The following is a 25,061-nucleotide window of genomic DNA, read 5'->3' as shown; positions in this document are numbered from 1 at the left end:
ACATTATACACATTTATGTACCAAGCAAAAGAGGCCAAGATATATGAAGCAAACATTGAAAACACTGAAGGAATAAATAGAGAGCTCCACAATAACAGTGAGAGACTTCAGTACCTTACTTTCAATGATGGATCACACTTCTAGGCAAAAGATCAATGAGCAAATATAAGACTTGAAAAACACTAGAATCAGCAATACTAATGAGCATATAAAGAAAATGCTAATGAATAACAGAATATATATTCTTCTCCAGTGCACATAACAACTTTCTCCAAGATAGACCACATGTCTCACTAAACTGAAAAAGATGAAAAATGATACAAAGTATCTCCTCTGACCACAGTGGAATAAGGCTGGAAATCAATAATAGAATAAAAACGAGAAAATTCAAAGATACTTAAACATAAAACATACATCTGACAGTTCTGCATGTGTGGAGTTTGGAAGTTGCAACTCCAGCCTAATAGCAAGTATAAAGCTGAGCAGAATGCAGAATCAAGAACTCTTCTAACATCTATAAGAAAGGTGAGGACAAGGGAAAATCACAGCCCCAAAATTAGAGAAGTGGACCAGGGAACACAGGGAGCCACAACTTAGAGAAGACACTCATGAGTGGAAACCACCATGAAAACCGGTGTGAGGGTAGGAAAACCTGAATTGTAAAGGAGAAATTACTGAAGGCTCAGTATGGACAATTCTCAAAGAAAATCTATGAGGTGACCCAGTCATAGAGGGGTCCCCACAATTTTATGAAATTTACACCAAGAGCTTAAGCAAGTTCTCACAGTAAATATTTGAGAAAAATCCCACCATACTTCCACCAGGAGGAGGGCAAAATGTACCATTTTTAAATATACCAGAACATTCTATTCTTCTTAAGAAGACCTGGATTCAGGACAATCTAGTCGACTAGAGCATAACATGCTAGAATATTATCAGAGTCAAACTGACTTAGGGAAAGAGGAACACTAAATCCAGTCAACTCTAGCCTTCCATGTGGGAGAAGGGAAATAGCCACTCTAGCTATCCTCTCCCACCTAGGGAGGGTAAGAAACACTTGTGAAGTTCACAGTCCAGAGGCATAGGCTCAGTGAAAGTCTGAAATCAAATCATAAGACTATAAAGTGCTTTCCTTCCCCCCACATCTCACCACCATATTACTAAATGCCTATTTACAAGAGTTCCTTTTACTCGGTACACCATATCCAGATAGCAAGAAAAAATCCAGCATTCCCAAAGGTAAAAACACAATTTGACAGAGAAAGCATCAAACCAGGCATAGCAGAGATGTTGGAATTTTCAGATCAGAATTTAAAACAACTATGATTAATATGCTCAGAGATTTAATGGATAAAGTAGAAAACACTCAAGAACCAGATGGGAAATGTAAGCAGAGAGATGGAAATCCTATGAAGGAACCAAAAGGAAACGTGAGAGATCAAAAATACTGTGACAGAAATGAAGAACGTTTTGATGGGCTTATTCATACACCAGACACAGCTGAGGAATGAACCTCCAAACTTGGGGATATCTCAATAGAAAATTCTAAAACTGAAAAACAGAATAAAGAGTTAAAAGAAAAACATATCTAAAGACTATGGGGTAACTACAATACATATAACATAGATGTAACGGGAATAAAAATAGAAGAAAGAGAAAAAAGAAACAGAGGAAATATTTGAAACAATAATGATGAAGAATTTCCCCAAAATTAATCTCAGACACCAAACCATAGATCTATGAAGCTCAGAGTACACTAAACAGGATAAACGCCCAAGAAAACCCAAAACCCTACACCTAGGTATATATTTTCAAACTACAAAAAAATCAAAGATAGAAAAAGTTTTGAAAGAAGCTAGAGGAAAAAAGCACCTTACCTATAGAGGAACAAAGATAAGAATTACATCTGACTTCTCCTCACAAACATACAAGGAAGAAGAGAGTGGAGTGAAATGTTTAAAGTGTTAGAGAAAAACACACCAACCTAGACTCCAAACCCTACAAAATTATCTTTTGAAAGTGAAGGAGAAATGAAAACTTTCTCAGACAAACAAACTTGAAGGAATTTGTTGACAGTAGAACTGCCTTACAAGAAATGTAAAAAGAAGTTATTTAGAGAGAAGAAAAACAACATAGGTCACAGCTCATATCTACATAAAGAAAGAGCTACAAAGAAGGGATAAAGATAAAATAAAAAGTTTTATTTTCCTTAATTGATATAACATAAAATTTTGTTCAAAATAATAATAATGATGTATTAGATTATGTAATGCTTATAAATATATCATATATAAATATAAATGCTTATAGAAGTGAAATAAGTGACAGCAATGATAGAAAGGATGGTAGGGAAGAATTAGGATTGTTTTGTTATTATAAGATACATTAATCATGAAGTAGAATAGTGTTGTTTGAAAGTGTATCAGAACATCAAAATACGTAAGACAAAAACTGACAGAACTGCAAGGAATAGCATCAAAAAGAGTAAAATACTTAAACTTCACCAAGGAGGTGAAAGATCTGTATGCTAGAAACTATAAAACATTGATGGAAGAAATTGAAGAGGACACAATTAAAAGGAAAGATATCTCATGCTCATGGATCAAAAGAATTAATATTGTTAAAAATGTCCAAACTATGCCAGAAATCTACAGATTCAATGAAGTCTGTATCAAAATGTCAATGGTGGAGCCAGCCCCCTGGCCAAGTTTTTAAGTTCGGGCACCCTGCTGTGGTGGCCCATGGTGTTGCCGGTTTGGATCCTGGACACTGACATGGCACTGCTCATCAGGTCATGCTGAGGTGGCACCCCACATAGCAGAACCAGAAGGACCTACAACTAGAATACACAACTATGTACTGTGGGGCTTTGGGGAGAAGAACAAAAGGAAAAAAAGATTGGCAACAGATATTAGCTCAGGTGCCAAGCTTTAAAAGAAAAATTCAAATGGTATTTTTCACAGAAATAGAAAAAAATCCTAGAACAACGACAAGACCCTGGATATCCAAAGCAAATTGTAGTCCATTTAGTGTCACGGGCATGCTTTAGGGAAGTTACCAAAGTACTTTATGAACACTGGGCTTTGAAGTTTAGTGGAAAAAACACTGGACAAGGTCAATGGGATTGAATCCCAGTTCTGTATTCTGGACATGTAAAGACATTGAGTCAGTGATCAAAAACCTGACAAAAAAGAAAGGCCCAGGACCAGATGTCTTCACTAGTGAATTCTACCAGATATTTTTAGTACAATGAAAACCTTTCCTCCTTAACCACCTCCAAATACAGAGGACAAAAGAATACTTCCTAACACATTGCATGAGGCCAGCATTACCAAGATACAAAAGCCAGACAAAGACATCACAAGAAAAGACCAATCTCCTTTATGAATATAGATGCAAAAATTCTCAATAAATTACTAACAAATCAAATCCAACAGCACATTAAAAGGATTACACACACATAAAAATCTGATTTTAAAATAGTCAAAAGAATTAAATAAACATTTCTCCTAAGAAGAAATGACAAATTAGCCCATGAAAAAGTGCTCAGAAACAATAATCAATAGGGAAACGCAACCCAATTATAACACCTCACACCCATTACATAGCTAGTATCAAAAAAAAAACATACAGAAAATAAGCATTGGCATGGATATGGAGAAATTGGAATACTTGTGCTCTGTTGGTGGGATATATAATGATGTAGTCACTGAAAAAGAGTATGGCTGTTCCCCCCAAAATTAAAAATAGAATTACTATAAAGCCCAGCAATTCCATTTCTAGATGTACACCCAAAATAGTTAAAAGCAGAATATCAAAGAGATACTTGCACAACCATAAGAATTATTCACAATAAACAAAAGGTGGATGCAGCCCAGGTGTCCACTGACAGTTGATTGGATAAGTGAAATATAGTATATAAATGAAATGGAATATTATCCAGCTATCAAAATGAAGAAAATTCTAACAAGTGCTACAACATGAATGAATCTTCAGGACATTATGTCAACCGAAATAAGCCAGTTACAAAAGGACAAATACTGTATGATTCTACTTAAATGAGGTATATAGAGTAGTCTAATTCATAGAGACAGAGAGCAGAATCATGATTTCCCAGGGCTAGGGAGAAAGGAAATAGGACTTATTATTTAATGGGTACAGAGTTTCAGTTTTGCAAGATGGAAAGAATTCTGGAGATAGTTGTGATGGTTGCACAACAATGTGGATGTACTAAATACCACTAAACTACATACTTAAAAATGGTTAAAATAGTGAGTTTCATGTTCTGTGTATTTTACACCATAATTTTTTTAATTTGAAAATTATACACCATGACCAAGTGGGATTTATTCCAGAAATGCAAAGGGGATTCAATATAACAAAATCAATCAGTGTAATACAACACATTGTTCGGATGAAAAGAAAACATTTTCACTTCAATAGATACAGAAAAAGCATTTGACAGAAATTAACATGATGGTAAAAAAAACACTCAGAAAACTACAAATAGAAGATAACTTCCTTATCCTGATAAAGTGAACTTATGAAAAGTCCAAAGCTAAATGATACTCAGTTGTGAAAGACTAAAAGGATATCCCCAAAATCAGAGGGAAAACAATGATGTCCACTTTCACCATTCCTGTTCAATAGCCCTGGAAAGGCAGAGATGTCAGCAAAATGGCAGAGTAGGAAAACCTACCTCTCACTCCTCCACAGAAACACTGATAAAACAATGATTTTGCTACCAAAATACCTTGAAGAGAAATTCGGAATCCAGTAAAGAAGTAGAAACACCCTAGAGGAGCACATACTGAGAGTATTCACATTTATACCAGTAAGAGCAAGTTTGCTTTACCCATCTCAGTTCCTCTCCCAGATAAGCTTAGCTCAGCACTGAGAAGATCCTCAGTCTATGATTTCTCTACAGGAGGAGAAGTGAGTGGAGTGTGTGCCTGGCTGCCTGGCCTCCTGGCCTACAAGGCACCCTCCATAGGGGCAGTTTTTATCTTATCTCATACTAGGCACTGAATCATCTGCAGAGCCCTGTGCCCAGGGACAGCTGGAAAAAAACAAAGGAGAAGGATAGCCCTTTACAGCCAGCAATACTCCAAGAGATTGCGAAAGGGGCAAAGATCTGAGGGTTTTCCTTCACAAGGAAAGGAAGAAAGTGAAGAGGAGCTTAAAGTCAGCAATTCAGTGCACTCAGAAGGAGGAAGTTTCTGTGTGGCCTCAAACTGAGCACTGAATAACCTGTAGAAACTGGTCCCTAGGAACAACTAGGTGAAAAGTAAAGGGAAGCGTGAGTCATTACAGGCAGCACTGCTCTGAGAGATTGGGAATAAATAGGTGCAGAGCTGAGGTTTTTCCTTCACAAAGAGGGAAGTAGAGGGAGCCTTATCCCAGCATTTCAGAGTGCCTTCCATGAAGCCAGTTTCTATCTTGCCTCATACCAAGCACTGAGCAAACTGTAGACTCAGTTTCATAAGACAGCTAGCAACAAAGAAAAGGGGCAGAGATCCTCCTGAAGGTGGCACTACTTGTGTATTTTGAAAAAACCACAAAGCTGAGGTTTTTCCTCTAGGAGTGAGGAAAGGAGGTGAAGAGCTCTTTTCCCCAAGCCTTACAGTATTGTCTCATGGGGGCAGTCTCTATCTTGCCTCATATCAAGTACTGCTCACTAGTGAAAGTCTTTCCCAGTCAAAATCATTCCATAAAGAATAGCAAAGACTGCTGCTTCATCAAATGTGCAGATAACAAAGCAAACCTACAAGAAACATGAAGAATCAATAAACACAACACAATCAAAGGAAGAAAATAAATCTCCAGTAGCCAACCTGAATGAAACCTTCAGGTATCTGTGAACTGCCTGACAAAAAAATAAAAAATAACCATCTTCAAGAAGTTCATTGAGTTACAAGAGAACACAGACACTTAAATAAAATCAGGAAAATCATAAAGAAAAGAGAAGCTCAAAAAGAGTGACACAAGGCTGGCCCAGTGGCGTAGTGGTTAAGTCCACATCCTCTGCTTCAGCGACCTGTGGTTCATGGGTTTGGATCCTGGGTGTGGACCTACACACCACTCATCAAGCCATGCTGTGGCAGCGTCCCACATGCAAAATGGAGGAAGATTGGCACAGATGTTAGCTCAGTGACAATCTTCCTCAAGCAAAAAGAGGAGAATTGGCAACAGATGTTAGCTCAGGGCCAATCTTCCTCACCAAAAAAAAGAAGGTGATATAAACAGTAAAAAAATACAAACAGAAATACTAGAACTGAAGAATACTGAACTGAAAAATTCACTAGAGACATTCAAAAGCAAATATGATCAAGCAGAAGAAAAAAATCAGTGAACCTGAATACAGGTTACTTGAAATTATCCAGCTAGAGGAGAAAAAAGAGAGAAAGAATGAAAAAGAGTGAAGAAATCCTTACTTAAGATTTCCCATTGAGCAAACCAATATACAAATTATGAGAGTCACAGGAAGAGAAGAGAGAGAGAAAAAGAGAGAAAGACTATCTCAAGAAATAATAACTAAAAACTGTCCAAATCTGGGGAGGGAAATCCAAATTCATGAAGTACAAAAGAATCCAAACAGATTGAATTCAAAGAGCTACACACCAAGACACATTATAATCAAATTGCCACAAGTCAAAGACAAAGAGAGAATATGGAAAGCAGCAAGAAAAAAGTGACATATTACATACAGTGGAGTCCCCAAAACACTGTCAGCAAATTTCTCAGCAGAAACTGTGCAGGCCAGGAGAGAGTGAGATGATACTTTGAAAGTGCTGAAAGACAAAAACTGCCAAACAAGAACACTCTGAAGAATGTTCTGCTAATGTATTTGTGCTCTGATGTTGGATGCATATATATTTACAATTGTTATATCCTCTGGATGAATTGATCCTTTTACCACTATATAATGACCTTTTTTTTGTCTCGTGTAACAGTTTTTGACTTAAACTCTATTTTGTATAGGCTGTAATTGAAGGAATGGAAAGAGATATTCCACGCAAATGTCAATCAAAAGAGAGCAGGGGAGGATTTTCTTACATCATACACTCTATGGCCTGCCTATGCCGGGAAGCAAGTCAGCAGCCCTACCCAACTGCTGAGCCCAGCCGCTAGCATATGTATATCAAAAAAATATGTTGTATACTTTAAATGACACAGTTTTTATGTGTCAATTATACCTCAATAAAGTTTGGAAAACACTATTTTTTTAAAATTGTACTGGAAGATCTAGACAGACACGAGGCAAAAAAAAAAAAAAAAGATAGAGAAGGCATCCAATTTGGATAGGAAGAAGTACAACTATGTCTATTTGCAGATAACATGATTCTGTATATAAAATCCTGCAGAATCCACAAAAAATTACTAGAGATAATAAATTAATTCAACACAATTGCACAATACAAGACCTATGGAAAAATCAGTTATGTCTCTATTCAACAGCAATTAAACACAAATATCAGTGTGTCTCTACACCAGTAATGAACATCTCAAAATGAAACTAAGGAAATAATTTCATTTACAGCAGCATCAAAAAGCATGAATAACTAATAATCTATTTAAAAAAGGAGGTGAAAGGCTTATACACTGAAAAATAAAAACCATAGCCAAATGAAATAAAGAATATCTAAATAAACGGAAGACTATCCCATATGCAAGTATTGGAATATCTAATATTATTATGGCAATACTTCCTAAAATAATCTAACAGTTTAATTTTATATCTTCCATAATGCTTAGAGTAGATTCATGCATACAATGGGTACTTAAAATGCTTGTCAGCATTACTTGCCTGACCATCAAAAGATCCCTGGTAAATACAGAACTATTTAATGAACCACAAAATACACAAATATTCAAATAACTTAGCTGCAGTTAACATTTTACCTGCTCCATTTTAATCAGGAAACAATCAATAAAGTCCCGAGGATTGTTAATGTCCAGAGATGCCTGGTGTTCCTTTACTTTCTCCAAAATATAACTTCTTACATAAGCAACATTTTTAAATAATTTGTCAGTACTCCCTGGGAAATACTCAAGGAGAGCAGGAAAAGCATTGCAGATCTAGAAGAGAAAACAATAGCTTATTAAATAAAAGGTATTTAATGGAGACATCTACCATCTGCCAAGCCCTGGTTAGAAACTGCACTATAAATATTAATAAAATATGGTGCCTGTCTTGAAGAGAAATTTTTATTTGACACATACATTATTTTCTATGCTGATAAATGCATTTGAGGCAGAAAATTCTGACCAGAGGATCAAAGATAAATATTTCCTATACTCATACATCATCTTACAGTATAAAAACATCTTCATTTCAATTCACTCTTTTTACATCAGTTCTTCCCTACAATTTTAAAATATGAAATGGCATGAAATGTTATGATTCACATTATGCAGATGCCACACACAACTCAACATTTTCTGTATAAAGTAAGTGTGCAACAGAGCAGTTAAGTGACTTCTCTAAGATCACACCATTTTCTTTTAGGCATAATGCACAACATGTCAGCTCAGCCTAAGTAAAATTGTGATGTTTGGTTATGATTCATCTACCATAAAACCAATCATTTTGTCATTCCCCCAAAAATTACCTGGTCAGTTAGAATGCGAACTGAAGCATCAAACACTTCTACCCTAGATAGTGTTGCCTGGCAACATTTGTGGTCCCAGACATTCTCCCTATTTGAAGGAGATATTCTCTTCCTTCCCAAATGCAGAAATTTCTGCCAACAAATGTGATGAAGTCGTCGCTAAGTGTTGATTGAATGATGATACTTGTGTGTAATGGAATACTTTCAAGAAGGGCCTGGAAGTCCATTTAGTGTCATGGGTATGCTTTAGGGAAGTTACAAAAGTACTTTATGAACACTGGGCTTTGGAGTTTAGTGGAAAAAACACTGGACAAGGTCAATGGGATTGAATTCCAGTTCTGTATTCTGGACATGTATTTTCCTGTCTGTCATTAAAGGGCTCAGCCATCTTTTTGACATATTCACTCCATGACACTAAGTTCGGGGCAGCACTGTAGCATTTACAGATTCACTTCACAGCTTGGTGCATATATAGATTTGGACTTTTTGGAGAAACAGAGCATAAATGATTCCTCAGGAAGGAAGAATCTTGGCCTCACCTGCATCCATGGAGAGCTCAGAATCTTGAAATTTTCATCAAAGACTTTCATTATGTTTAGAAAATTCTGATCTTTATAATCAAAACGATTCTGGAATATGATGGAGCAGATCACATTGCAGGGAGCACAGCCCAGGATAAAAGTGGGGTCACAGGGTGAAGCTAAAGAATCAGAAGCAATTTTAAAACACCATCAAAATATATGTATGAAACCACTTGTCTTTGAGATAACAGGTAAAGATAATTTTAGACACTCTAAATCAAAATCTTACCAACAAATTCCTTAACAGCAAAATATTCAACATGCATAAAATCAACACATCACTTTTACCGTAACTTATGTAGACCATTTCAACATAGCTAATTAAATAATGTGATTTTTTTTAACATTTATTCACATCCATTGCCTTTATTTGTACCCTTTTCAGCCAAAGTGCCTGTTAATTGGGAGGGAAAAAGAAAAAAACATTTAAAGAGGCCATTTTATATCATTTGATATCCTTTAAAAACTAAAGTTATCAGTGCTGAAAGAATTATTATAAGATGGATTTTTTTGTCTAAATTAAAAAGAAAATGAGAAATTTTTATATCAAGCATAAATCCCATGCAAACAAAAATGGTAAATGGATAAAAGGGGTTCTTTTATTTTTTCATTTTAATGTTAAAAAACAATCCCTCCTTAGGAAGTAAATTTCCAGTATTTCCAATCACCATCAAAAAATAATTTATTTGGGCAGCTGCCCTATGGAGATTTCTGGGATATTTTTCTGTATAGCCAGCCACAGAACAGGATATTTTAATAAATTTTAAATTTTTTCCATCATGTAAATCAAGTTTATCATGTTTCTGGTAAAGAAATTACACTAAAGAAAAAGTTTTCTTTTTTGATAGGGAATCCATAAAATAAAATTGTTGCAATCAAATTATCAATAAAATATCATTATATGTAAAAAGATTCAAAATTCACATCTATAGCTGTAATTAAAGATGACTTGAATCAAAAGTATTGTGGTTGAGTGCCAACAGGAAGATGGTAGACTAGGAAGTCTTAGCCTTTGTTCCCCATAGAAACACTGATTAAGTAGTGATAAACGGACTAAAACTACTTTATGAGATTTTCAGAATCCAATTAAGAAGTTGCAGTACCATAAGTGAGCACAAAGCTGACAACAGCCACATTAAAACTGGTAAGAAGAACAATTTCACTCTACCTGCATTACCACCTCCCCCAAGGTGGCACAACTAAATGCTGGTAAAGAATGCCCCAGGTTGTGATCAGTCCATCACAGGAAAGAGAAGGATGGAGCATGCACCCCATGTACCAGCCTGAGGGACTAGTATCTGTCTTATTTCACGTGGAATGCTGACAGAACTGGCAGAGTCTGGATGCCTGGGACCACTGAGAGTAAAGGAAAGCAGAGGGTAGTGGTTTGCAGTGGCCAGCATGGCTTGGCAGGATCTACAGATGGTGCAGAACATTAGGCCTTTCCTTCAAGGGGAAAGGAAGAGAAGTGGAGCATGCATAAAGTGTTCTGGCCTTTTGGAGGGCTACCAAAGAGACTGATATCTGTCTCATCTAAATCAGGGCACTAAAGGGAAGCTTAACACCTTTGGATGCCACTGAGAAAAAGGTGAGTGGGCAGCTTGTTTCTCTTGAACCAGGGAACTTGCAGTACTGCAGACACATACAACAAAGGGAACAAGAGATTATCAGCGCCTGAGAAAGAACTTGGGAAGCCTCTTTAATTACGAAACTGTATGCACAGGCCCAGAGAAGTTGCATCTACCAAAAGAAGAAGGCTTCAGAGGACCCCCAAATCTCTAGCCTGGATAACTGGTGAGAGTTTTGCCCTACACAAAGCCAATCTATAAAGACTGGAAGAGGTGGCTATTTTTTCAAATTCATGAATCCCAACACAAAGTTATGAAATGCACAAAGAAGCAGGAAACATGGCTCAAACAAAAGTACAAAATAAGTCTCCAGAAAATGAACAAAATGAAATGGAGTAACATCACTTACCTCAACAAAGAATTTTTTAAACAGTGATAAAGATGCTTTATGAGCTCAAGAAAATGATGCATGAACAAAATGAGCATATCAACAAAGTTATACAGCACAAAGAAAAAGAACTATACAGCTGAAATCTGGGGGCTGAAGCACACAATAACTTACCTAAAGACTTTACTAGAGACTTTCAACAGCATACTTGATCAAGTAGAAAAAAGAATCAGCAAATTTAAGGACAGGTCATTTGATATTATTCAATCAGAGGAACAAAAAGAAAAAAGAATGAAGAAGAATAAAGAAAAACTAAGGGACTTATGGGACAATACGAGGATCTATATAAGCATTATGGCAGAACAGAGAGAGAAAGGAGCAGACAGATTATTTGAAGAAATAATGGTAGAAAACTTTCCGTATCTGGGGGAAAAAATTAAGAGCCAGATTCAAGAAAGCCAACCGACTCTAAGTAGGATGAACAAAAGAAAACACAGTGAGACTATTATAATCAAATTTTCAAAAGTCAAAGACAAAAAGAGAATTTTGGTAGCAGTAGATAAAATTGATTTGTCACAAATAAGAGGACCACCACAAGACTATTAGACTTCTCAGTGGAAAACTTGCAGGCCAGAGAGAAGTGGAATGATATATTCAGAGTGTAGAAAGAAAAATGTTGCCAACCAAGAAGACTTATCTGGCAAACCAATTCTTCAAAACTTAAGGACAAATAAAGATTTCCCCAGATAAAGAAAAGCTGAGAGAGTTCATCACCACTAGACATGTCTTAAAAAAAAATACTAGAGTCCTAAAAGTTGAAATAATAGGACACTGAACAGCACCACAAAAGCATATGAAAGTACAGAGTCTGTTGATATAAGCAAAAATTTGGACAAAAACAGAATATTGTAATAATGTAGACGTGGTGTATAAACCACTATTGATTCTGATATAGAAGGTAAAAGACAAAAGTATAAAAATAGCCCTAACTATTAAATATGTTAATGGACACAATATAAAAAGGTATTTTTTATCAAAATGGTGAAATAGTAGTTTTCTATCACCTTCCCCTCAAAGAACACCAATTTTGACAATCAAGTATTAATGATAGTGCCTTTGTGGAAGCCTGGAAGTCCAGCAGAGAACTTCCAATACCATTGTAGTAAAAGCAAAAAATCCACTGAAGAGGGTAAAAGGAACACTTTCACTTTACCTGCATCACCCCTACCACAAGTGGCACAGATCAGTGCCCAGAGCGACCTTCTGCGTCCATGATTTCTTCCGTGGGAGAAAATGAAAATTTGTGCTTGAGGGAAAAGCTTCCCTGGGTGTGCAGGATGCTGACAAAGAGATTCACTTCCTTCTCACCCTGTCAAGAAAACTAAGGCATACTACACAACAGGAGGGCAAGAAGTGGATGGGAGAACTTCAGCCAGGGCTTTCAAAGGGCAACAGAGGGAAGCAGATCCTATTAACAGCTTCAAGGACTCCATTAGGAAGCTTGTCAATGAGCCATGGGGGACACCTCACCTGTGGATTATCCCAGTGGACCGATGGGCACTTCCAACACTCTGTGCACCTCACCTACGCACACATGCAAAACTACGGCTGGCTCTCTGTGCATGCCTCCAAGGCAACAAGAGTGAGCCTTTGCAGACAGCTTGTGAGCATGCACAGAAAACCAGCACAACTCTGTGGGATTTGGAGAATCCACACAAACTTGAGCATTTAGCACCACCCCAGGGAAAGCAAGCAACTGGGAAGCAGTCAGCACTTTGCTTGGCTTGTCAGGATCAAGAGGCATATAGTCTTAAGAATTATCCCCCAAGAGGGAACAAGAAGTGTGCAGCAGGTGTCGCCATAGAAAATGTCTGAGAAAGCCTCATAATGCCTAAGAGGGCTGACAGAAGCTATTTCTCTCCCAAATCCCATCATTAAAGACAGAGGAGGTAACTACTTCTTCAAATGTGAAGACAGCAATGCAAGACTTCAAGGAAAATGAAAAATTAAAGAAACCTGACACCACTAAAGGAACACAATAATTTTCCAGAGCTGACCCAAAAAATTGGAGATTTGCATTTTGCCCAAAAGAGAATTCGAAATAATTGTTTTCAGGAAGTTCATTGAGCTACAAGAAAACACAGAAAGACAATTCAACAAAATTAGGAAAACAATATGTGAACAAAATGATAAGTTTAACAGAGAGATAGAAATCAAAAAAGGTTTCAGAGCTGAATAATACTATCAATGAAATGAAAAATGTAATAGAGAGGATAAAAAGAGAATGGATCAAGCAGAAGAAAGAACCTGTGAAGTAGTACGCAGATCATTTGAAATTATCCAGTCAGGGAAGAGCAAAGAAAAGAGAACAAAAAGAGTGAAGAAAGCCTATGTGAGCTATGAGATATGACTTAGAGAAACAATCTACACAATAATAGAGTCCCAGAAGGAGAACAGAGGGAGAGACGGGGCAGAAAACTTCTTTAGAGTAATTGTGCCTGAGAACTTCCCAAATATGGGCAGAGGTTCAACCTCCAACTTCATGAAGCTCAGAGATCCCACCAAAATTTTACCCCAAAATGATCATCACCAAGACACATTATAATAAAACTGTCTAAAAACTAAGACAGAATTTCAAAAGCAGCAGGAGAAAAAAATATCTCATATGCAAAGGAGCCTCCATAAAGCTATCAGCAGATTTCTCAGTAAAAACCTTGCAGGTCAGGAAGAGGGGGATGATATATTAAAACTATTAAAAGAAAAAAACCTACCAACCAAGAATACTTTACCTGGAAAAGTTTTCCTCCAGATATTGAGAGATAAAGACTTTCCCCCCAAAAAAAGTAGATGGGGGAGTTCATCACCACTAAACTTGCCTTATAAAGTTAAACACACATCTGCCACATTACCCAACAATCCCACTCCTAAGTATTTATCCTACAGAAATGAAAATTTATGTTCATATAATGAATGCTTATAGCAGCTCCATTTATTTATAATTACTCAAAACTGGAAACGTCCAAGTGTCTTTCAATAGATGAATACATAACAAGTTGTAGTACTTCCAGACAATGGAATAGTCCTTTAGTAGATAAATGCATAAACAAACTGTAGTACTTCCAGACAATCGAATACTACTGAACATTAAAAAGGAATAAACTATTGATATTTGCAACAACGTGGCATTATGCTCAGTAAAAGAAGCCTGTATCAGAAGGCTACATACTGTATGACAACATTTATAGTCATGCACCACATAACGTCATTTTAGTCAACAACGAATCACATGTATGAAGGTGTTCTCATAAGAGTAGTACCATATAGCCTAGGTGTGTAGTAGGTTATACCATCTAGGTTTGTGTGAGTACACTCTATGACGTTTGCACAGCAATGAAATTGCCTAATGGTGCATTTCTTGAAACATATCCCAATCATTAAGCAATGAACGACTATATATGACATTCTGGAAAAGGCAGGTCCACAACAATGAAGAGCAGATGAGTTGTTGCCAGCGATTAGGAGTGGAAGAGATTTGACTACAACGGAGCAGCTCAAACAAGATTTTTGGGGTGATGGAATTGTTCTATATTCTGATTGTGGTGGTAGTAGCATGAATCTATAAATGCAATAAAACTCATAGAGCTGAACACACACAGAAAATGTCAATTATACTGCACATTAATGTTTTAAATTATAATAAAAATGTATTTTCCATAATTACCATTAAAATATGCAAATGTATGGCAAGGATATTCACTGCAGCCTATAGCCACAAATTGGAAACAATACAAAGTTCATGAATAAGTGCATGGCTAAATGATGGTTCATATATATAATGAAATATTTTAAGTATGCATGGAATTATGTTCTTGATAAAATAGGTGAGGAAAAGAAGACGCAGAACAGTATTTATGATTTCATTTTTTCCAAAATATAAAGGTAAACCTAGAAGTCATACAGTAAACGGATAACAGTGATACCTCTGGCTAATGAAATTGCCAGGCTTAGAGATCAGGGCTGGGTTGAGGAAGAAGGCAGATGTTCATTTACTGCTTTACATACTTAGTATTGTATTTCTTTTGTAATTTTAAAATAAATATTTTTTATTTACACAAAAAATGAATAAAGAAAGATATCAAATAAACAGTGTAACTTTACATCTCAAGGAACTAGAAAAAGAAGAACAAACTAAGCCTAAAGTTAGAAGGAAGGAAATAAAGATCAGAACAGAAATAAATGAAAGAGACACCAGAAAAACAATAGGGAAAAAATCAATGAAATTACGGCTGGTTTTTGGAAAATGTAAACAAAATTGACAAACATTTAACTAGGCTAAGAAAAAAGAGAGAAGACTCAAATAATTAAAATCAGAAATGAAAGAGGATATATTACAACCGACACCACAGAAATGGAAAACAAATTGGAAAAGACTGATGGACAATTATACACCAACAAATCGGATAATTTAGAAGAAATGGATAAATTCCTAGAAACATACAACCTACCAGCACTGAATCATGAAGAAATAGAAAATCTGAACAGACGAATAATGAGTATTGTACTTGAATCAGTAATCAAACCTTCCAACAAATAAAAGGCCAGAACCACATGGTTTCACTGGTGAATTCTATCAAAAATTTAAAGATCGGCAAACATTGCCAATCCTTCTCAAACTCTGTAAAAATACTGAAGAGGGGCCAGCCTGGTGGTATGGTGGTTGAGTTCATGCACCCTGCTTCAGTGGCCCAGGGCTCATAGTTTCAAATGCCAGGCACTACCTACACATCACTCATCAAGCCATGATATGGCAGTGTCCCACATACAAAATAGAGGAATATTGGCACAGATGTTAGCTCAGGGACAATCTTGCTCAAGGAAAAAGAGGAAGATTGGCAATAGATTTTAGCTCAGGGCCAATCTTCCTCACACACACAAAAAAATACTGAGTAGGAAGGAACATTCCCAAACTCATTTCATGAAGCCAGCATTTTCCTGATACCAAAGCATATAAGGACACTTCAAGAACAGAAAATTGCAGGCAAAAATTTCTGATGAATAAAGATGCAAAATTCTCAACAAAATACAAGCCAACCAAATTTAACAGCAGATTAAAGGATCATATACTTTGATCAAGTTGGATTTATCCCTGGGATGCAAAGATGGTTCAACATAAGCAAATCTATACATGTGTTACACCACATTAATAGAATGAAAAATAAAAATCAGATGATCATCTCAATAGATGCAGAAAAAGTATTTGAAAAAATTCAACATCCTTTCATGATAAAGGCACTTCTATACTCCTTTACTTAACATAGAAAAGATCATATATGACAAACCCACAGCTAACATCATACTCAAAGGTGAAAGGATGGAAGCTTTTCCTCTAAGATCAGGAACAATATCAGGGTGCCTATTCTCACCACTCCTATTCAACATAGTGCTGGAAATCCTAGCCAGAGAAATCAGGCAAGAAAAAGAAATAAAATGTATTCAAAGGAAAAAGAAGAAGCAAAATTGTCTTGTTTGCAGATGCTATGATCTTATAGCATAGAAAACCCTAAAGACTCCACCAAAAACTGTTATAACTAATGAATAAAGATAGTAAAGTTGCAGAATACAAAATCAACATACAAAAATCAGTTGTTTAGAGGCAGGCCTGGGGGTATAGTGGTTAAGTTCGATGTGCTTTACTTCAGCAGGGGCCGAAGTTCACAGGTTCGGATCCTAGGTGTGAACATACACCACATCAAGCCATGCTGTGGTGGCAACTCACATACAAAATAGAGGAAGATGGGCACAGATGTTAGCTCAGGGTGAATCGTCCTCACCAAAAAAAGAAATCACTTCTGTTTCTATACACTAACAACAAACTCTCTGAAAATAAATAAAGAAAACAACTTAATTTTAAAGAGAAACAAAAACAATAAAATACTTAGGAATAAATTTAACCACGGAATTGAAAGATCTGTAAACCAATATCTCATAAGACATTGATGAAAATAATGAAGACACAAACATGGATCAGAAAAATTAATATTTTTAAATGTACATACTTCCCAAAGCCTTCTATACATTTAATGCAATCCCTATCAAAATTCTAATGTATTTTTTAAGGAAATTTTAAAAATGATCCTAAAATTCATATGGAACCACAAGGGATGCAGAATACCCAAAGCAATCTTGAGAAAGAAGAGAAAAGTTGAAGGCATTAAACTACACGTTTTCAAATTATACTATAAAGCTATAGTAATCAAAACAGTATAGTACTGGAATAAAAATGATGCATCGACCAGTGGAACATAATTGAGGTCCAGAAACAGACCCACACATGTCCCATCAACTAATATTTGACAAGGGAGCCAGGAATACTTAATGGAGAATGGATAGTCTCTTCAATAAACGGTGCAGGGAAAACTGGATATTCACACGCAAAAGAATGAAACAGAACCCCTATCATACACCACTCACAAAACTTAACTCAAAATGGACTAAAGACTTAAATGTAAAATCTGAAACCATAAAAATCCTAAAAGGAAACAGCTCCTTGACATGGTCTTGACAATGATTTTTTGGATATGCACCAAACGCACAAGCAATAAAAGCAAAATGAAACAAAGGAGACTACATCAAACTATAAAAGTTTCTGCACAGGAAAATAAATGATCAACAAAATAAAAAAGCAACCTAGGAAATGGGAAAAAAATTTGCAAGACATATATCTGATATGGGGTTAACATCAAAAATATGTAAAGAACTCATACAACTCAACAGAAAAAGGAGATCTGATTAAAAATGAACATAGGAACTGAAGAGACATTTTTCCAAAGAAGATATACAAATGGGCAACAGGTACATGAAAAGTTGCTCAACATCACTAATTGTCAGGGAAATTCAAATCAAAACCACAATAAGATATCACCTCAAACCTGTTAGAATGGCTATCATCAAAAAGTCAAAAGATAAGTGTTGGCAAGGATGTGGAGAAAAGGGAACCCTTATGTACTGTTGATGGAAATGGAAATTGGAACAACTAAGGAAAACAGCAAGGAGGTTCCTCAAAAAATTGAAAATAGGATTATCACATGACCCAGTAATCATACTTCTGGGTATGTATCCAAAGAAAATGAAAGCAGGATGTTGAAGAGATTTCTGCACTCCCGTGTTTATTGCAACATTATTCACAATAGCCAAGATATGAAAACACCCTAAGTGTCCATCAGTGAATAATGAATGAAGAACATGTGATTACATATTTACACACACACACACACACACAGAGCAATACTATTCAGCCATGAAAAAGAAAGAAATCCTCTCATTTGCTTCAACATGGATTCAACATTGGGGGCATTATGCTAAGTGAAATAAATCAGATAGAGAAAGACAAATATTGTATGATATCTGATATCACTTATAGATGGAATCTAAAAATGCTAAATTATAGACACAGAGGGTAGAAGAGTGGTTTCCACGGCCTTGGGGCTGGTGGAAATGGGGAGATGTTGGTCAAAGAGTACACACTTCCATTTAGGAGAATGGATAGATCTGGGGATCTAATGCACAACATTGTGATTACAGTTATCACCACTGTATTGTATACTTGAAAGCTGCTAAGAAAGTAGATCTGAAATGTTCTCCCAGGAAATGGTAATTGTGTGACCTAATGGAAGTGTTAGTCAATACCGTGGTGGTAGTCCTATTGCAATACATGAGTGTATCAAATCAACACATGTACACCTTAAACTTACACAATGTAATATATCAACTATATCTCAATAAAGCTGGGGGGGGAATATTGAGTGTAGACCACATCCTTTCAAAAAGGTTGATTTTTTTTTATCCTGTATATGTAGGTATAGTTACAGACACAGTGTAGGGAAAATGTGTGCTTCATAGGAAAGCTATGCATCATCTATAACTCCCCCTTTTGCTTTAGCTGACTGATGCTATGGGAGCTATCTTTTCAACTTTGTAAATTATCAACAACTGATAGCAGTGCAAAATAATTCCTGTCTATAGATATACAAATTCTGTTCTGTCCAGTAGAGGTTCAACTGACTTTTCAAGATAGTTTTGTCTTCATTTGCACATTCACATCAATATTCCTTCACCTTAAATAAGATTGCACTTTTTGACTCTTCTCTTTTGAACTGGTTGTAACACCTGACTGATTTCCTCATTAATGAGTTAAATAATGTATTTAACTTGTGTTCATTTAAAAAATAGAAGACATACAAATGGTCAACAGGTATATGAAAAGATGCTCAACATCACTAATTATTAGGAAATGCAAATCAAAGCAATGAGATATCACCTCACAGCTGTTAAGATGGCTATTATCAAAAAAAAAAATAAAGGAAAAGAGTTGGAGAGAGTGTGGAGAAATTGAACCCTTGGTCACAGTTGGTAGAATGTAAAGTGGTTCAATTTATGGAAAACAGTATGGAGTTTCCTCAAAAAATTAAAAGTCAAATTACCATATGACCCAGCAATCCCTCTTCTGGGTATTTATCCAAAATAACTGAAATCAGGATCCCAAAGAGATATTTGCACTTCCATGTTCCAATATTGTAACATAATTCACAATAGCCAAGAAGTAGAAACAACCTAAATGTCCATCAGTGATGAATGGATAAAGCAAATTTAGTAAATACATACTCTGGAATATCATTCAGCCATAAAAATCAAAGAAGTCTTGACATATGCTATAACATGGATGAACCTTGAGGACATTTTGCTAAGTGAAATAAGTCAATCACAGAAGGACAAATACTGCATAATTTCACTTATATGAAAGGTCTAAAGTAGTCAGCCTCGTAGAAACAGAAAGTAGAATGCTGACTGCCAGAGCCTGAGGGAAGAGGAAACGGAGAGTCACAGTTCAATGAGTAGAGTATCAGTCACGCAAGATGAAAAGTTCTAGAGACCTGTTGTCCACAGGGTGATTATAGTTAACGATAATGAGCACTTAATAATTTGTTAAGAGGGTAGATTTCATGCAATGAGGTTTTTTACTACAAATTTTTTTAAAGCTTTGGGGAGAAATGGTAGGACATGGAATACAAGGAAATATGTTTAGTTAGTGGCTTCTATGCCAGACTCCTTTAAAGGTTCCAGGACTCTAACTGTTAAAACAACTTTTATTTTAGCTAGATTGGTAAAGAGTAATTTTGGAAGTCTTGGGGATTTCTTAGTGTGTATGTGATTCACAGGTAGAATCTGAGTCTCAGGCTTTCCTTTCATTTCATACGGAAGAAAGAATTAAAAACAGTAATTTGCACAAGCCAAAAATCAGAGTCATTGTGACAAGCACTCTACAGGTAATTACACCTGGCAGTGGTAGGTAAATAATTACTGTACCATGAATTTGTTACTAAAATCCAATAAAGATGGGGCAAAGTTTAGCAAACTGAAAACAGAGCCAAATTTCACTTAAAGAACACAGGGTATGTAGTTATTGATAATGGTTGAAATCTAGTCAAATAAAACATATTGTTTTGAAGAAGAATGTAGCATGTGAAGAAGTACAATGTAGCATATATTTATTCAAAATATATAAATCAATACAGTGAGTAGTAACAACAAATAATTAATGCTGACATTTAAAAAGTAGTTCTGTCTTTACAGAGGAATCATAATTGATGAGAAGTGCACTAAAATTTGCATAAGCGATTAAAACCATAGATGGCACTATTATTGGCCAGAAATGCAGGCATGGACCCTGGAAGAAACTCTCAGACGTGTCTGTGAAGCTGAATATGTAAATATAGTCCATGTAAGTAAAAGTATTTGTCACTTGTTTCATGCTCCATGAGATGAGGTCACTCCCACCATGTTCACTTGACAACTGTTCCCTGGTGAAATGCTCTGGAAGAGGTAAACCAAATTCATGCTATAGGAAAAACATTGTTCTTCAACTCTTTCAGAAAATGACTCAAAACTGTTTTCATGATTTATGATTTGAAAGCAAACAGAGCTCAGGAAAAACTAGGATTAAATGACCTTTTATACACACATAGTATGCACAATCATGGGTATACACACACAACAAACACACTATATGCAACAACAGATACACAAAAACTCTTCTTCTTGCACATGAGGGCTGGTAGCCACTATGCATAACGAAAGATTTGGTCACCCAGGAAATGTTTCCAAGGACATGATTAGAAAGGAGAACAGCTTGTTAAGGTCAGAGTTACAGAGCACAGAATCACCTACCATTGGTTTTTCTCAACTCCTCCACAAGGCAACGGGCTTCCTCTTGAACTCGGTCCTCAATACTCCTCTTCCCCATCCCGAAATTTCGCAGAGTCATGAGGGAGAAGCGCCGGATCTCTTTCCACCTCTTTCCATTGCTGGAAATGATTCCTACCAGGAGGAGAAACAGAAAGTCAGAAGGAGATCCTAGGCAAATGGGAGGAAGCTGACACTTGACAGCCTTACAGCTAGTCCAAGATTTGCTAAGGAGCTCTAAAAATTCCTGTTTTCCATCCTCCCCACCCCCATTATCAATGCTGAACATGTGCACGTGCACACCTACCATGTCCTTTATTAACTCTTTCAGTCACTGGGAAACGGCCTCTCCCGGAAAACTCCTCCCCCAGATCAATCAGGGCTTCCTTCACTGCTTCATATCCATGCAGCACCACAGTGGGCTTCATGCCAAAATACAGAGTAAACACAGGGCCATAGACTTTTGAAAGCTGGGAAAGGAGATGCAAATAATATCAAAAGAAGTCACTGCTTGATACTAAATTGTGCCTGATTCAGAATGATATTATCATTCTATTTTTATGGGGTTTTTTTCTGCCCCACACAGCCTAAACCATTTCTGAATTTAATACATGGATATGAGGTGATTTTTATAGCTGCCATTTATGAATGGCCTGTGGTGTGCCGGGCAATGGCCTAATTGGTACACAGATTACAATTAATCCTCATATCAGCACCTTCAGCAGGTTTATTTGCTCCACTTACCAATAACAAAACTGAGGTCAGAGATTTTCAATTCATTTACAACGTCCCACAGTTACTATAGAGAAGATCCAAAATTGAACCTTTTTTTATTTGACCTCTGATCCAAACCTCAATGCCCACCTTTGGACCAATAACCAGCTGACTATTTCAGGATCACCAGTAGAGCTCTTCCCATGGGAATTCTGATTCAGTAGTCCAATGATGAATACTAGAAATCTGTATTTTGAAAAATTATTCACATTATTTTAATGCCCAGCCCTGTTTGTAATCCACTGGTATTACTAACACAGAAAGAGAGTGAGCATCTCATAGGCAGTGCAAGGACAGGCAATATCTCATGGAGGAACTACTTCTTCCACCCTGAAGTATTCACAGGGTACAGACAGCAGCTTTGTGCAGAATGCAAATCAATGCTGTTATCACCAATTAGGCCTTGACTAATTACTTCTTTCTTTCATTCACCCATGCTGGTGCTGAACCCATAGCCATTTCCTTGACATCAAGTACAATTTGCTTCTTCAGAGAAGTTTAATTATCATGGCTATCTGAGCAAGGCACACAGCTTATGTAGTAGATGATTTGAGAAATGAAATATCTTAACTACAAAACACTTCCCTTACCACTTACCTTCAGCTGGAAACAGAAAATGGCTACAAAGGAAAGAAGAGAAACAACACTCCTGGCTTTTGCCACTTTATTATTTTGATTCTACCATACAAAAACCTAAATGTTTCTCTATTCACAAAACACATTATTTCACTCCACTATTTATGATAGTAATAGACCAGAAAAGGCAAAAGAAATAAAATTTATAGGAAGTAATTTGCTTTACAATGACCTAGTTTAATTGCATGCCCCCAAGAATGTATTTTCTTTTTAAAATTGGCTTTAATTGGCAAAAATGGTGGGGTGAGCTGACCCGGGATTCTCTCCCCTCCAAAATACAACAAAAGATTGGAAGAACTGAATTTCAGAGAATAAACATAATGCCAGCTCGTTAGAGACCTACAATACCAAGAAGGCGGAGATCATAAACCTTGCAGACGTCCTAGGAGGCGCTGGAACGGTAGGAGAGAACATCGCTCCCTCCCCTAGAGTCTGCGATTGCTGCGGCGCGGGTCGGGAAGGAGCAGGGGAGGGGCCGCGTGACCGGGGGATCATCCAGGACTCCTGCCGCTGAGTCAGTGGAGACCTGCTGATGGGGGGAAAGCTTCTGTCCGCGGGGACCCTATAAATCAAGGGCCTTGGGAGACCAGAGAACAGAACTGATCTGAACCCAGACCGGCGCGTGTGAGTAACAGCCCCTCCCCCCTAACAAAGCCAGTGGGCGCAGCCATCTTGCCCCCAGGTGGAGAGCTAACAGGCCGCTCTCGACCCCCATCTAGTGGCGACAGGCTGTAACTGCAACTGAATTCTACCACCATGAGAAAAAACCGCTCCTCTACCATCCAGCAATTTATAAGAGCCCCAGACCAGAAGGAAAACAATAAAAACACGGAATTAAGTCCTGAGGACTTGGAATTAGGTAAACTAAGTGATAATGAATTCAGAGCAGCTATAATCAAAACTCAATGAGGTAGAGAGAAAGATAGAGAAACAAGCCGAGTTCTGGAGTTACTTCACAAAAGAGATTGAAATCATAAAGAAGAATCAAACAGAATTACTTGAGATGAAAAACACAATGGACCAGATAAAACAGAATGCAGATTCCCTGAATGCCCGTGTAGACAACATAGAGGAGAAAATTAGCATAATCGAAGATAGACAGGCTGAATAGTGCCAGACAGAGGAAGAAAGAGAACTAAGAATTTAAAAAAATGAGGAAAATCTCCGAGAGATAATGGATTCAATGAGGAGTAAGAACATAAGGATCACAGGAATTCCTGAGAATATGGAAAAGGAAAATGGAGCAGAAAGTGTGCTTAATGAAATTATTGAAGAGAATTTCCCAAATCTAGGGATCAACAGAGAAATGTGTGTAGAGGAGGGTTTTAGATCTCCTAGATTTGTCAATGTAAAAAGACCCACCGCACGGCACATAATAGTAAAGTTGGCAAATAGGAATGATAAGGAAAGAATACTCAGGGAAGTAAGAAAAAAAAAGAGAATAACCTATAAAGGAGCCCCTATCAGACTGTCAGCGGATTTCTCTACAGAAACCCTACAAGCTAGGAGAGAATGGAGTGATATATTCAAAGCTTTAAAGGATAAAAACCTTCAGCCAAGAATACTCTATCCAGCAAGAATTTCCTTCAGATATGAGGGAGAAATTAAATCTTTTCCACACAAACAAAAGTTAAGGGAATTTGTAACTAAAAGCCCTCCATTACAAGAAATCCTCAAGAAGGCTCTCATACTTGAAAAAAGAAAAAAGGGAGAAAGGGGACACAAGCCACAGACTAGGGAGACTGATGGATAGAACCAGAACAGGATAGCAAATAGTCAACTATAGCTTTAGGGTAAAAATAAGGAAACTACCAAAACAAGGACGATCTTAGCACTCTAACTACAAATTAATAAGACGAGTTGGAATAATAAATGAAAATAATTATTTAGGAGGGGAAGACCAAAGGGTCTAAATCAGTATTGGTCGAGTAAGTAAGAGACCACCAGAGAATACACTATATTATACACGAGATTCTAAATGCAAACTTCAAGGTAGACACTAAAATAAAGTACAGAACAGAGTCACAAATCATAGATAAGGAAAAATCTAAGAAACCCAGCATAAGAAATTGCAGTATTAAATGGGTAGTCTAAAGCACACAGGAAAAGAAACACAGGAAAACAAGATAATGAGCGACAGATTGACAGCATTAGGTCCACATGCATCAATAATCACTCTGAATGTGAACGGATTGAACTCTCCAATAAAAAGACACAGAGTGGCAAAATGGATTAAAGAACAAGATCCAACAATTTGTTGCCT

General features: G+C 36.8%; 1 protein-coding gene across 2 annotated transcripts in view; it reads right to left on the bottom strand.

Annotated features, from left to right (window-relative positions):
* LOC103563727 (cytochrome P450 2C19) overlaps window positions 1–25,061 on the bottom strand; it is a 78,331-nt gene that overhangs the window by 12,993 nt on the left and 40,277 nt on the right. For both annotated transcript variants that reach the window (XM_070561381.1, XM_070561372.1), the window contains exons 2-5: window positions 21,696–21,858; window positions 21,374–21,523; window positions 9,152–9,312; window positions 7,903–8,079 (exon numbers count right to left, since the gene is read on the bottom strand). In XM_070561381.1, coding sequence (XP_070417482.1) covers window positions 7,903–8,079; window positions 9,152–9,312; window positions 21,374–21,523; window positions 21,696–21,858 — 651 coding nt within the window. The remainder of the gene's footprint in view (window positions 1–7,902; window positions 8,080–9,151; window positions 9,313–21,373; window positions 21,524–21,695; window positions 21,859–25,061) is intronic.

The sequence above is a fragment of the Equus przewalskii genome, chromosome 1 (assembly GCF_037783145.1).
Source record: "Equus przewalskii isolate Varuska chromosome 1, EquPr2, whole genome shotgun sequence".
In the NCBI taxonomy this organism is placed as follows: domain Eukaryota; kingdom Metazoa; phylum Chordata; class Mammalia; order Perissodactyla; family Equidae; genus Equus; species Equus przewalskii.
The sequence above is the reverse complement of the archived record's forward strand: the minus strand, read 5'-3'. Positions and strand labels throughout refer to the sequence as shown.